The sequence below is a fragment of the Tamandua tetradactyla genome, chromosome 2 (genome assembly GCF_023851605.1).
Source record: "Tamandua tetradactyla isolate mTamTet1 chromosome 2, mTamTet1.pri, whole genome shotgun sequence".
Taxonomy (NCBI): domain Eukaryota; kingdom Metazoa; phylum Chordata; class Mammalia; order Pilosa; family Myrmecophagidae; genus Tamandua; species Tamandua tetradactyla.
Window position 1 is genome coordinate 60,344,731 of NC_135328.1, and position 14,752 is coordinate 60,359,482.

At 36.2% G+C, this 14,752-nt stretch overlaps 2 protein-coding genes across 10 annotated transcripts in view; one reads left to right on the top strand and one right to left on the bottom strand.

Moving 5' to 3' along the window:
* SIT1 (signaling threshold regulating transmembrane adaptor 1) overlaps positions 1-14,752 on the top strand; it is a 256,827-nt gene that overhangs the window by 209,159 nt on the left and 32,916 nt on the right. The gene's annotated exons all lie outside the window — the stretch shown is intronic.
* Positions 1-14,752, bottom strand: part of LOC143673367 (phospholipid-transporting ATPase FetA-like) — a 169,498-nt gene that overhangs the window by 71,388 nt on the left and 83,358 nt on the right. For all 9 annotated transcript variants that reach the window (XM_077147777.1, XM_077147776.1, XM_077147778.1 and 6 more), the window contains 7 exons: positions 9,998-10,056; positions 5,431-5,544; positions 4,421-4,519; positions 3,349-3,410; positions 1,824-1,896; positions 1,362-1,432; positions 240-322 (listed from right to left, as the gene is read on the bottom strand). In XM_077147777.1, coding sequence (XP_077003892.1) covers positions 240-322; positions 1,362-1,432; positions 1,824-1,896; positions 3,349-3,410; positions 4,421-4,519; positions 5,431-5,544; positions 9,998-10,056 — 561 coding nt within the window. The remainder of the gene's footprint in view (positions 1-239; positions 323-1,361; positions 1,433-1,823; positions 1,897-3,348; positions 3,411-4,420; positions 4,520-5,430; positions 5,545-9,997; positions 10,057-14,752) is intronic.

The window sequence follows — 14,752 nt, forward strand, 5'->3', positions numbered from 1 at the left end:
TTTAATACATTGTGAACATTTTTATCATGTCAATAAATATCAACTTGCATTTTTAAACAGTTTTATTCATATACCATAAAATCCATCCAAAGTATATCATCAGTGACTCTTGGTATTCAATTCGTATTTTTGTTTTTAATAAAAAGTTGAATAAATTCACTATATGGATGTGCCATACTTTATTTAACCAGTCCTCTACTGATGAAAATTTGGGTGGGCAAACTTATTTCCTAACTCACCATCAAAGGCAGACAGCAACTCCAGGTTATTTTCCATTTCACTGGTAACTGAGATGGCCTGCTTCACTTTCAGGTTGGTTTCACTATAGTAAAGGACACACAGTCACTAGAGTGCAGAAGACATACATGACAGCACAGATCCAGGTTCTCCTACTCCTTCATGGGGTTTTAGAAAATTATTGCCAGCAGAGCTTGGGCTATAAGTTTGAGCTACAAATTCACCCCCACTCTTCCCTCTCCTTGGATAGTATTGAGGTGGGAAAGATCTACATGGAAGCAGAGGTTTAGCTGGCTCACCCCCCTACTTCCAACTTGCTCCCTGCAACATATCACCACTACTTTAACTGGTGATGTCAAGCTGGTCACGTGCTCTAGAGAAGCTAAATAGACATCACAAAACAACCTGGAGGTGGCAACTGCTCCCTTCAAGAACAGAGAGCAGGTTCTGTTGAACAAAGTGCATACACACCCAAAGAAATAGATTCCACACCTCAGTGTACCCATAAATATCTATATGATTTGGGCACACACAAAGACAGACGCAAAAATAGAAGATACATTTCAATAAGCTTGTGGGAACCAAGAGGAATATTTGTAAGACTGCACTTTGATAGAAAACTCCAAAAGATGAACCCTTCAAAGATGGCCCTCATTCCTCCTAAGACCTTAGCTTTGCACCTTAATTAATGTATACCTAATGTAATGTTTTATCAGTCAATAAATACCTCCATTCTCATTCCCACTCCACCGCTACCCCAACCCCCTGGGAAATTTTGAAGCTCTATTTTTTTTTTTTCTTTTACAGTTCTTTTAACCTCTATTTTGTTACTCAGCATTACTGAATAGTCAGAGGGCTTCCATTTTAGAAATGAAGAATATGGGGTCTATTTTCTCAGATTCTGTATCCTATGGATACATACTTATTGCTGTTAAGAGCTTGAGGGTCCCAAGGGCCTGGCTTCTTGTCTTCTCTCATCTGGATATTTCTAGCCTCTCTGACTCATATATTCCAGTTTTCATGTAAGAATAAAATTCGTTCCCCTTATCACATATCTCCCTCAGTGAGGAATCACCTTACATCAGCTATATTGTCTTAATGGAGTGACAGGAGGGGACACTTACCCATCCAGCTCTGCAGTTTCTATGTATGCCAGACTATAGGGTTCACTGCTAGAGAGTAGTAGTACATCTGCCTGTGGTCAGAAAAGTCAGAGACGATAAGGAAAGCAGACAGGTAGGCTTTTAATATTACAGTGTGATAAAAGCAGTCACCTCAGGAAATGATGTTTACTAAGACTTTTATAGGCATGTTGGTTTACTTTCTTTGTCTGGGACCAATTATTGTACCATACGCCCCTCCCAAAACTACTCACACTGTTCTTGTCCATCTTCCATATTTTAGCCATGGTGAAAGATGGACAAGAAAAAGTTTCTTAACACAGGATCTGTTGACCTCTGGATGCAAAGTGAGGCAAATGAAGGTCACCAGTCACCAAAAGCAGTGGTAGCAGAAGTGCTGAAAGGGCTCCCCGGCACCCACTCAAGCCAAAAGAGAAAAAAGTCATTGCCAAAAGAGGCACTCACCGTGACAAAGTGATTATTTTCTAGTTTTATTATATCTCCCACTTGGACATTCATCCACTTGTCTTTCTCCACCCTGTAAGAAAATGGCCCTTGAATGTCTGCTCTTAAGAGTTTCCCCAAAGTTCTGTTTTGACAATCAAGAAAGAAAGAAAAAGGTTGAGATAAAGACAAGGCTTAGAAGAGGACAAACTGGATTGTGATGAAGAACAGGACCCAATACTCTTTGCTTCAGACTATAATGTTATCTTGGGGGAGATGGTCCTTATTTTAAGTAAGTCCAAGTAGGCAGTCTGCATTTTTGGGAGGAAAGATGGTTCTCAATAAGGGTTTTCCTAAAATCTTGTAAAAATATATGGAGATAATCACACAGATAATTATTTTTAAGTAAAAATAATATATGTGTATGGTAAAAAATAGTTCAAAGAATACAGAGGTGTATGAAGGGAAAAATGAAAGTTCCTTCTCTCCCAACCTTTAGTTTTTCTCCCCAAAGGTAACCACTGTTAGCAATTTTTTTTTGCATTTCTTTCTAGAAAATATCTTTCCACATAATCACATAAAACATATATGCTTCAAAGTTACACACTAGATGCACAATTTTCTGCACTTTGCATTTCTTATTTAATAATATATCTTGTAGAGCACTTATAGAAGATGTGGCTCAATCTTTTTAATAGTTAAAATAAATCCTATCATATGGGTGTGCCAATTTTTATTTATGTTAAAATTAGATTGCTCTGGCCCCTCAAATCCCTACTTCCCATAAAAGGCAGCTGACATTAGAAACAGATTCTATAATTACTGGCTCTCTTCCTTCCTCTTTTTTTTTGTCCCTCAATTTCCCCAACTACATAGGGTCAAAAAATCCTTCTTCCCTAATAAAAGACTAAGGAGAATGTACACATTACCATGAGTACTTTGGAAATCTGAACTACTCCCCTGCAACAATTCTATTATGCCAAGCACCCAAAGACCTTGCATCTTTTATTATATTCATCATATTTTGCCTTATATTAAAGCTGTGTATTATGCCTGCCTCCCTCCATTCCTGCTAAAGGTAAACTGTGAATTTTCAGGGCCCCACTGAATATAAACACTGACCAAATACCTTAGAGAGCTATGACCAAATACCACATCAATAGGGTCAACAGATAGCCTGACCAAAGGCTATAATAGAATAGCCAATAGGCCATGTCAGAACCCATTAACGTGCCAAAGAAAGATATCTCTATGATGACCCCTGTGCTAATCTCTTACATGTTAACAACATTTTATAATATATTCATTGATTTAACATATTAAGGGAAAGAATATTATCTCCACTTTTTAGACAAGAAAAATGGCACCTAGGAGGGTCTGAAGTTCAGGGCATAGCAGATGTAGAAACAAGTTCTTCTTATGTCCAATCTGGAGTTCTTGTCACTGTCCTGAACTACTTTTCCAAAGCACCCAACACATCAGGCTTTGGCAAGGCCAGCCCTCTCACAGAGATAGTTCTACCTAAACTTGCTGCCCTAGGACTTACTTGCCATTCATCAGTACCAGAACAGGACGGTTGTTGACTTTATTGTCACTTCGGTGCCTTTTCTAAAATTACAGAAGAAAAAATTTGGAAAACAGACTTGTAGCACACTGTATGTAGGAAGATAATATTTTGGAATACTAACAATGTAATTCCCCTTATTTGTAACTCTCCTTTTTTCCCCTGTGAAGTCCTTCTACCTTTAAAACCAGGACAAGAGGCTGAAGCTGATTGCCTCCGGGAAGCTGGGAAGTGAGAACAAAGAACCCAAAGAGATAAAATCCTGGCTTTAAATGTCAAAAGCCAAAGCCCAGGGAAATGAGAACAAACAAGTTATGCCAAAATTCACAATGAAGATAATGATAATAGGCAGGACCAAAGAGGCCCTATACCTTGCTGGTATATGACCCACATACATACAGAAGCTTGTAGTTGATGCAGTGAGGAAAGAGGACAATATTCAAAAACTAAATGGAACAGGGACAAACACAGGGTATGTCCTGATGCCAGAACTCACATTATTCCCCTCTTTCCAATTGAGTTTACTTCCTAGGAAAAGGGTAGAACTGAGGAGGAAGTGGGGAGAAACCAGAATTTTGTTAGAATATTTATCCTAAAGAAACTTTAAAACCACAAGTAATTGGATTGCCCAGAATTAGCAAATTAAATTTTTGGTCTTTATTGGAAAGGATTTTGGGGGTGGGTATGAGCTAAACTGAGAAAGAAGGAGGAAGGGAAGAGGAAGATTAAAATAGGAGAAAGGGGAGAGAAGAAAGAAGTAGGGTGATAGCAAAGCTGGGTTATTAAAGAGGAGGGAAATGAAGCTTGGAAGAGGGGCCAAAAGAGGTGGTAGTAGGAAGACAGAGGAAGGCCTTACATCGCCCCTTCAGCTATGCATTGACCATCAATTTTGGGTCTAAGCGAACTACATATTCTTATGGGATGGATAAGGAAACAGGGAATGGAATATCTCTTTCTTTTCAACCCTTCTTAGCATTAGGTTGTTATGGGAAGCTCTCGTCTCACAGCATGACTAGGTACAGTGAGGCTATAGAGGTCCAGGAAGCAACTTCACCAGGTCATCGATGGCATCTTTCACTCCTGTCATGGACAGCACCACCATCAGGGGTATCACAGTTGTGTACCATGCCAAGGAGGAGATCTGGGGAATCAACTGTGAGAGGGAAAGGGAGAGAATCTTGGATCAGAAAGCTTAAAGGACAATATAGTGGTCCCCAGCCCCACACATCACCATCATTTTTGTCTCCATTGGTTCATAATAAATTCAGTTATCCTAGTTGTTTCCCACTGTTCTAGACTTTATATGACACTCCACCCCCCGCCAAATATAGGTAAACATTTTTCCAAGGGAGGAAGGAAAAAGAGGAGGGTGTAAGTTGTTACCTATCTGACTTCAACCTTACTACCTTTGTCTTGATGGTAAAGAGCCATATCTCTCCTGACAATGAAAGGTGTTGTTGGGGGGTGGGTAGGGAGGTAAGAGTGAACATGAGTAAACCATATAGCCTCCCACATCCCTTTAGTACAAGGGGAAGTGAGATGATCTGCTCCTCACTTAGAATTTGGGTCTACTCTGCCCTGATTCATTTGTTTGTGCTGGCCATTCTCCTTCCTTAGCACTCCTTTATGTCAACTTTGTCAGATTGGCTGGGACAAGATGGAGTTGGTGTGTGCTGATAATCTCGGATGGGGCTGCAGTTGTAGTTGGGGTAAAGAGTCTGTGGTCTGTGTGAAGATTTTTCTCATTAAAAAATTAAAAAAAAAAAAAAAGAGCCTGTGGTCTTCTAGAGTCAAGCTAAAACCGTGGCTGTGCAGCTATGATGGGAGAGTTCCCTTTCCTTGGTGTTGGGTGGTCTTGTCTCTTTCCTTTTGTGGAGAATTGTTTCACACTGGCTAATCCTAACCATAGTTATCTTGGGCACTGATCTGGGACTTCAGCCATCCATTTGCCTGTTTAAAGAAGGCAGATATGTCTTAGCTCAGGGAGGAATAAGGACTGATTACACAACCTGACCCCAGAGAGGTTGATAAAACGCTCTGTGTAAAAGCCCCAAGAGGCAATACCTGTAGGAATAGCAAAATGAGGAAATAAGCATTTGCAAGTCTCTGGAACTGTTCAAATAGGTTCCTGGGCAGGAAGTTAAAGATATTATATTTTGAGGTCTTGATGGTATTGTTCTGTGAGTAAAAGAAAACAAGAACAAAAGAGGAACAAAAGGCAGTTCAAAACCAGGTTGATAAGTAGCTATCCCTCCACCCATCTTAATAAAGAGGACTAAGACTACACAGTGAAATAGGAAAAAGCCACCTAAGTTTCCCCACTACAGGGAGGGAGGAAAGACACAAATTTTCCGCTTTCCCTGAGGCTGGGCTGGAGGACGCAAGGATGGCAAGGCTGCCTCAATATGGGATTTTCTTTGGGGGTAGAATGTATCTCTGCCCTGGATAGAGTTCTTTACTTGATGTTTTTATTAATAATAATGATAATAAAACCAATAATAATAACACTTGAATACTTACTACTTGCAAGGAACTGTTCTAAAAATTTTATATGTAATAATTCATTTAATCCTCACAACAAGCCTACTGACTGAGTACTATCTTAACACCTTTTGAGGATAAGAAAATTGAGGCATTAAGAATAAATTATTTGCCCATGACCACACAGTTAATTGCACAATTATGATTACAGTGTCCCTTAAGGTCTGGTTAGTTGTGCAGCAATACAAATACTTTCCTTTCATTGAATCATAAATCCTTCAGTTTCTTCTTACCCTCTGGCTCCTAATGTCCTGTTTATCCTTAAACAGTTGGCAAGTCTGCTATCTGTGTCAGCTCTATTCCAGATCTAATTCAGTTTTTCTTATCCTGGAAAACTCAGTTTGGTGTGTCTTTACATGTTTTCAATATTGAAGGAGGTCAGACTCTAAAAGGAAATAACTGTCTTTCGACTTTAACCCACTGAAGGTTCTACACTGACTGCCATCAGCATTGGAGAATCACTTGCCCCCAAATTGTCCTCAAAGAATCTGTATTGTATACTTTTGACCTACAACTAAGCTTCTATTTTTCTGAATATCTACATCTTCTTCTGATCTCAAGGTGTTGACAGGACCATCTTACTTTCTACCTTTGGGTGTTTAATCGCTTGTCCTAAGATGTCAGAGCTTCAATCCAAGGGCTCTAGAAAAGCAGAAAAATGAAAGCAAATAATTCTCTAAGGACAGAGCTTCTTCCCCATCTTTTCCATCTATAAGGCCAAAATAGAGGAAGAAACCCACCTGTCGGCCCTGGAGTAGAGATATTGCTCAAGCATGAAGAATCTTGCTGGCCCCTGCCTTGGGAGGACACCAAAGTCCTTTTGTTAGAGAATTCAAACCTCTTAGTCCTAAGACTAAAACTTGAATCTTGAGTCCCTGCTCAGGATATTAAATAGGCTTCCCAGCCAAGCCTTGCCCAAGATGCATTTCTCAAGGAAGAGAAGTTTGTCAAAAAGCTTTGGCACTTAGGAATTTAAAGACCCAAATTAAAACTAAGATTTCCTTGGTGTTTCTCCATGATTACCCAATTAACACCCAATCAAACACTATATGTTTCTCAGGTTTTCTTTATTAACCCTCTACTGGGCTAAACTAGTAGGAACTGCAAAAGAATTGGACAAAAGCTATTCTGGAAGACTCACAGGTCTGTCTTGAATGGAGTTCTATTAAATGATCTCCAAGGGTCCTTCTAGCCCTGAGAGTATCTTATTCTAACATAGAAGTAGTCGTCTTTGATCATAAGATACTCTGAATTTCTCATTGTCTAAGTACAAATGGACTCTGATACTTGAGTCCAAGATCTTTCTAAAGGAGGCTTACCGAAGAAATTTGGTCCTGCAATTGATTTTCCATTTGACTTTATAGCTAATTAATCTATTTCAAGTTTCTAATACTTATATTAGTATTTGTTGGATAGTATTTGTTCAACAAATAAAGAAGAAAACCATGTGCTGATGCTGCCTCAAGATAGAAATACCAGTAATTCTCTACCAACTTGGCAATTAGAATGTTTTGTTCTACTCTTAAATGTCAAACCAGAGGCAATATCTCGAGAATGTAAAACATCTGCTTAACTATGAACTTCCTCAGTGTTCAGTTTTTTTTGGCAGTGGTGATGAGAATTCCAGCGCAATGGAGGTGGTGGATTTGGGGTTGGGTTTTTTATTTATTTTGGCAGTGATACCTGATTAAAGGTTAATTTTCCACACCAAAAATACATAGAGAACAGAAGGTCAAGGATATAATATGTATCAGTAGTTAGGGGTGGGGAAGAGGAAAAGGAGTCAGAGTTGAAGAAAATTAGAGAAATAGGAATGAATAATGGTTAGGATCAGAGAATGAAATGGTTGTTAAATTCATAATCAGTTAAATCTATTTATTTATTCATTAACTATTCAGCATATATTTATTGAACGCCAGGTATGTGCCAAACATGGTGATAGGCACAGTGGATACAGCAATGAACATGACCTGTATCCTTTTATCAAGGGGTAGTAGTTTCTCAGAGAAAGAGAACTAGTATTTTCCACAACCATAATTTATTTAACTTCTGCAACCACCATGTAAGGTGAACATTAATATGCCCATTTTACAGATGAGAGAACTGAATATCAGAGAAGTTAAGTAACTTGCCTGAATGGAAGAACTGTAATTCAAACTCAGATTTGTCTGATGCCAGATCGAGTTTTAGCGCACTACAGTACTTCTTATGCAGTTCTTAAAAGATGGAGAGGGAGAAAACCTGTTTCCATAGCCACAGTCTGAGAGCATTGTTATTATCCAGGACCTATCTCAGAAATCACAAATTGTAATATCCCACAGCAACTATATATATATATATACATACATACATACATATATATGTGTGTATATATATATGTATACACACACACACACGAATAATTGTAAAAGACTGCACAACCTAAATACCATTTATAAGGAACTGATTAAATAAACTATGCTGCATCTGCATAAGAAATACCAAGCAGATGAAAAGAGAAAAGAAGGAAAAGTTATATACCGATTATGAAAAAATCTCCAAGATATATTGTTAAGCAAAAAAAAGTAAAGTGCAGAACTGGGTAATAAAATGGGGAAATAAGAGTATATATTCGTATTTGCTTTATCTGCACAAAAAAGCACTAACACATGAGAACTAACACAAGCTGTTCCTTATAGGGAGTAGATATGGGCGAGGATGGGATGCTGGAGCCTGACTTTTCACTATATATCTTTTTATGAGCTACTTTTTCATAAATATTCCAAAGTAAGTGAAAAAATAAATATTTCAATAGAAAATGGGCAAAGAACATTAGTAGGTAGTTTCAGAAACAAATATAGAAGGCTAATCAACATGAAAAGATTATGAATCTCACTCAGAAATAAGGAAGGACAGATAACAAAATGTCATTTTTCTTCTAAAAAGCTGGCAATGATTAAAAAGAGGCATACCCAGTTTGGCAAGCATGTGGAGAAATGGGCAGTCACTACTATAGGGAGAAATATAAGTTGATACAATCTTTCAGAGGGCAATATATATCAACATTTTAGATGTATTTTCCTTTTGATCCAGCCATTCACTTCTAGGAAACTCATAAAATATAATCACATTAATGTGTCAAAATACTCATAGAAGGGCGTTAATTCAGGACAATTTATCATAGCAAAACACTGGAAACATTACAAATGTTTATCAATAAGAGACTGGTTAAGTAAATTAAGGTACCTCAATATAAAGGGAAAATATGTAGTTATTAAATAAGTAAGATAGATGTATGTGTACCATAATGGAGAGACATTTAAGTGAAAAAAAAAAAACTGTTAAATTTTTGAACTGTGCTTTCATCCATGCAAGAAAAAGCATAAATATGTAAATAAAGATATAAATTTACTTATTAGACAAGATGGATATGCAAAAATATCTAGAAAGAGACATAAATTGTTACGTGTGGTTACTTTTGGTGAATGGAATTAGCAATGTGAGATCTTGGGTAATGTGTTACTATTAGGATTATTGTAAGAGTCAAATGAAGTAATGATTGTATAGTTTTAACACAGTACCTGGCACATAGTATTAAAAACATTATTGCTATTTTAAAAATACTTAAAAATTTAAAAACAAATCTTCTGGTTTCAAAGAGTAAAGACTGGCGGTAGGGGGTGTATTTCTAACAGGTATCCTTAGATTCTGTGACTAAGATTTTAAGCTTTTCTTATATGGTTGGGTAGGATCATTTCCTACACATTATTGATTCATGTGACATAAAAAGTTGCTGAATGTGTTTTGTATACCGTCATAGACCTCTGCTCTCTTTGCACTATTTCTTTAGGATTATTTCTTTTCCCAGGAATTATATCTAAAACTCAAAATTTGAAAACATGCTTTTCCCTGAGTTTAAGTCACTGGATAAATTTTGGTTTCTGAAGCTTCAATTCACCAGCCCTCATTTAAAAGGAGCTTGAAAGAAACCAGAACCTATGTTTTAGGAGCCATATTTGCAATAAATTCCCTGCACCACCAATAGAGGGGAATAATACATGAGAATACCAGCCCCCGTCTGAAATAGCCAGGAATCCAGCCTGACACTCACCGGATATCTAAATATTGCATTGAAGGCTCTGTTGTTGGCTTGCAGACATCTCTCCTGTTCTGAAAAAAGCAAAGAGAAATGATGAGAAGGATACGCCTCTGTAAATTAGCTTGGGATGCTGGCTGCTGAAGAAGACATTTACTAGATCTCACACCGTCTTGCTAAGGATATATCTACAAATAGGACTTTGTCCTTTGTATTCAAAGAATAAAGAAATACAATAAAAATGAAAATCCCCAAGTGTTCAAGCTTTCTGGAGGCAACATGACAAGTAACTCTTGGGAGTTCTCCGCTCTTAATACATCTAGTGCTTCCTTGATTATGTCTCTACTATGTTGGTCCCCATCTTGCTCCAATAGTACTGCTAAACACAGAAACCCAGTCCTTCTTCATAAATCAATTCCAGCTCCTTGTCTAAGGATATCTGAGACTCTTTTTCAAGCCAGCCTAATCTTGCTTAGTTAAATTTAAATTAATAAATCACTACTGAACATCTACTGCATAAAAGCCAGTGTGCTGGATGCTGTTGTTTGTGCATGTAAAAAGAGGAGTAAAACAGAGTCTCTAACTTCAAGGGACTTGTAGTTTTAGTAAGAATGAGCCTGATAATTGCAACCCATGACAAAATAATCTCATCAAAACATACAGGCGTGACCAACTATTACAAATAATGAGCATGTTATCATGTTATGAAAAATCTTTGAAATATATATATATATTATCAATAAATATTTTTGTTTTGAATGAAACATTCCTGCAGTTTTTTAAATTATCCTTTAGTTTAACAAGCATCGATCCAGTTCTCATCCTGTGTTAGGGCCTGAGTAAATCCTGGGGTTACCAAAGAAGGATGATATCATCCCTGATCATTTTGGGACTCCTATTCCTAGTGGGGGAGACAAATATAAAAAAATTTCAGTCTAATTTAAGGGTAATAATACAGGTAAGCATAGGGTGTTAGGAGTGCTAAGGCTTAGGTATGAGAGGTCAAAGAAGGACATGGAAGTACTCCTGGAGTGGAAGATACCTGAATTATATGTTTGATGTAGAATGAGCAATTCCCAGTTCTCTTAAGCCTGAATATTACACCAAAAAAAACCTAGAATTTAGCCTGAAGTTTGACAATCCTGCCTTCTAACACTAATCCTTCTTGTAATTCCTAGACTATGTGTCCATAAAGTGGACCCTAGCAACACCTATGCCTTCGGCTTGTACTGGATATCGTATTTCGAAGCCCTTTGGGCTCTCTAATGTCCTCCTTGACTCATGGCTCCTGAGATTAGGAAGAAATTTCCTTCTTTGCCTTCAAAGTTTCTTCCCTAGCCTCCAGGCAGCTACTTCAATCTTGAACTCACTCATTTCATCCCTCGTAGTGGTCCTCAAAACCCACCCTGTAACTGTTCTCTCTTTCTTTTTTCTCTCTCTCTTTTTTTAAAGATATAATTCACATAACATAAAATTCACCCCTTTAAAGTGTGAAATTCAATGGTTTTTAGAATATTCATAGCCATCACAAAAAGAAACCCCATATTCATTAACAAGTGACTCCCAATTCCCTCCTCTTCCCAGCCTCTGACAATCACTAATCTTTCTATTTTTGACATTTCATTTAAATATAATCATATAATATGTGGCCTTTGTGATTGGCTTCTTTCACTTAGCATATTTTCAAGGATCATCTATGTTACAGCATGTATCATATTCCATTTTATGATACTAAGAAATAAGTTCTTATTCAACAAATAAGAAATCAGAAGTAGAAAAATGTAAGTGAAATTAAATTAGGAAATAAGAACATATATAAACCATAATTGCTATCAGCAACTATTATGCTGTGTTTTTTATTATGGTAAAATACACATAACATAAAATTTACCATTAAACTATTTTAAAGTATACAATTCAGTGTCATTTAGCACATTCACAATGTTGTGAAAACATCACTTCTATCTAGTTTCAGAATATCTTCATCAAACCAAAAGGAAACACCATACCCATTAGTCACTCCCCACACCCCCCTTTCCTAAGATCCTGGTAACCACTTATCTGCTTTCTGAATCTATGATATGCCTATTCTGGATTATTTATATAAATGGAATGATATAATATGTAGTCTTCTGTTACTCACTTCTTTCACTTAGCATAACGTTTTCTAGATTCATCAATGTGTGGCATGTATAAGTACTTAACTCCTTTTTATGACTGAATAATATTCTGATGCACAGATATACCACATTTTGATTATCCATCCATTAGTTGATGGACATTTCAGTTGTTTCCACCTTTTACCTATACTGAACAGCACTGTTATGAACATTTGTGTAAAAGCTTTTGAGTGAACATATATTGTAAATTCTCTTGGGTATATATCTAGGAGTAGAATTACTGGATCATATGGTAACTCTATGTTTAACTTTTGAGGAACTGTCAAACTGTTTTCCCACAACAGCTATACCATTTTATATTTCTACCAGCAATGCATGAGAGTCCTACTTTCTCCACATCCTCAACAACATTTGTTACTGTCTGTCTTTTTTATTATAGCCATCTTAGTAGGGTGAAATGGCATCCATCAAATAATGATCTGATTTGCATTTTCCTGATGACTAATGATGATGTTGATCTTTTATGTGCTTATTGTCCATTTGGAGAACTCTCTATTCAAATCCTTTGTCCATTTAAAAACAGTTGTCTTTTTATCGCTGAGTTGTAAGTGCTCTTTATATATTCTGGATACTAGACCCTTATCATATATATGATTTGCAAATTTTTTTTCCCTTTCTGTGAGTTTCTTTTGACTTTTTCAATGGTTTCCTTTGAAGCACAAAAGCTTTAACATTTGATGAAGTCCAATTCATCTATTTTTTCTTTGGTTGCTTGTACTTTTGGTGTCATATTTAAGAATCCATTGCCTAATCCAAGGCCATGAAGATTTATTTTGTATGTTCCTTTATAAGTTTAAAGTTTTGGCTCTTACTTTTAGGTCTTTGATTGTTTTTTAAGTTACTTTTTTCATATGGAGTGATTTGGGGGTCCAAATTCTTTTTTTTTTTTTTTTTTTGGCATGTGCTATCCAGTTGATCCAGGACCATTTGTTGAAAAGAATGAACTTGACACCCTTGCTGAAAATCAGTTGACCATAGATACATGGTTTATTTCCGGATGCTAAATTATATTCCATTGATCTATATTTCTATTTTTATGCCAGTACCAAATTGTTTTGCTTACGGTAGCTTTGTAGTACCTTTTGAAATCAGGAAATGTGATTCCTCCAATTCTGTTCTTTTTCAAGATTGTTTGGGCTATTTGGGGTCTCTTACATTTCCATATGGATTTCATGATCAGCTTGTCCATTTATGCAGAAAAGGCAGTTGGATTTGGCAGGTGGTAGGGATTGCACTGAATCTGTAAATCAGTTTGAGGAGTGATGTCATTTTAACATATGCCGTCCAATCCATGAATTCAGGATGTCTATTTATTTAATTTGTCTTCTTAAATTTCTTTAAATGTTTTGTAGTTTTCAGTGTACAAGTTCTACACTTTTGCTAGATTTATTCCTAAGTATTTTATTCTTTTTGATACTATTTTCTTAATTTCATTTTCTGATTGTTCATTACAAGTATAGAGAAATACAACTGATTTTTGACTATCAATCTTGTATCCTACAACCTTAGTAAACTAGTTTATTATCTCTAAAGGATTTTTTGTGGATTTTTAGGGTTTTCTAAATATATAATCATGTCATCTGAAAATATATATACTTTTACTTCTTTCCAATCTAAATGCCTTTTTATTTCTTTCTCTTGCCTAATTGCTCTGGATAGAGCCTCCAGTACATGTTGAATAGAAGTGATGACAGTAGACACTCTTGCCTTATTTCTGATGTTGGGGGCAAAATTTTTAGTTTTTCACCACCAAGTCTGATGTTTAGCTATGGATTTTTTCTTTATGGTTTTTATCAGTTTAGGAAATTTCCTTCTACTCCTACTTTGTCAAGTGTTTTTTTTTTTTTTTAATCATGAAAGGGTGTTGGATTTTGTCAAATGCTTTTTCTGCATCTATTGAGATGTTCATGTGGTTTTTCACCTTTATTTTATTAATACGGTATATACATTGATTTTCACATATTGAACTAACCTTACATTTCTGGGACATATCCCACTTTGCCATGGTATATAATCCTTTCTATATGCTGTTGGATTCTGTTTGTTGGTGATTTTTGCATCTATATTCATAAAGAATATAGGGCAGTAGTCTTCTTGTCTTGTAATATCTTTGTCAGGTTTTGGTATCAGGGTGATACTAGCCTCATGCAATGAGTTAGGAAATGTTCTCTCCTCTTTTATCTTTAGGAAGAGTAGGAGAAGGGTTGAGTTTAATTGTTCCTTAAAAGTTTGGTAGAATTTGCCAGGAAATCCAGCTGGTCCTGGGGTTTTCTTCATTGGATTTTTTTTTATTATTAACTGTTCAATATTTAATGCTTACATTATGAGAAATAAAGGTTCAAAAATGTAACAGTAACTAATATCATAAACACAAAACCTATACCCTTTACAACACTAAAGAATATAATTTAAAAGGCACAGAAATGTAGAATGGAATGATCAAAAGTTAAGAATGTTTGCATTTGGTGTTTTTGGTATTTTTAAAAAAATAAAAGGCACGGAAAAATAAAATACAGAAAACAAAGGAAAGGAAAAATATATAAAAAACAAAAAGAATTTAAGAAGCTAACAGAAGACCAAACATATTTGT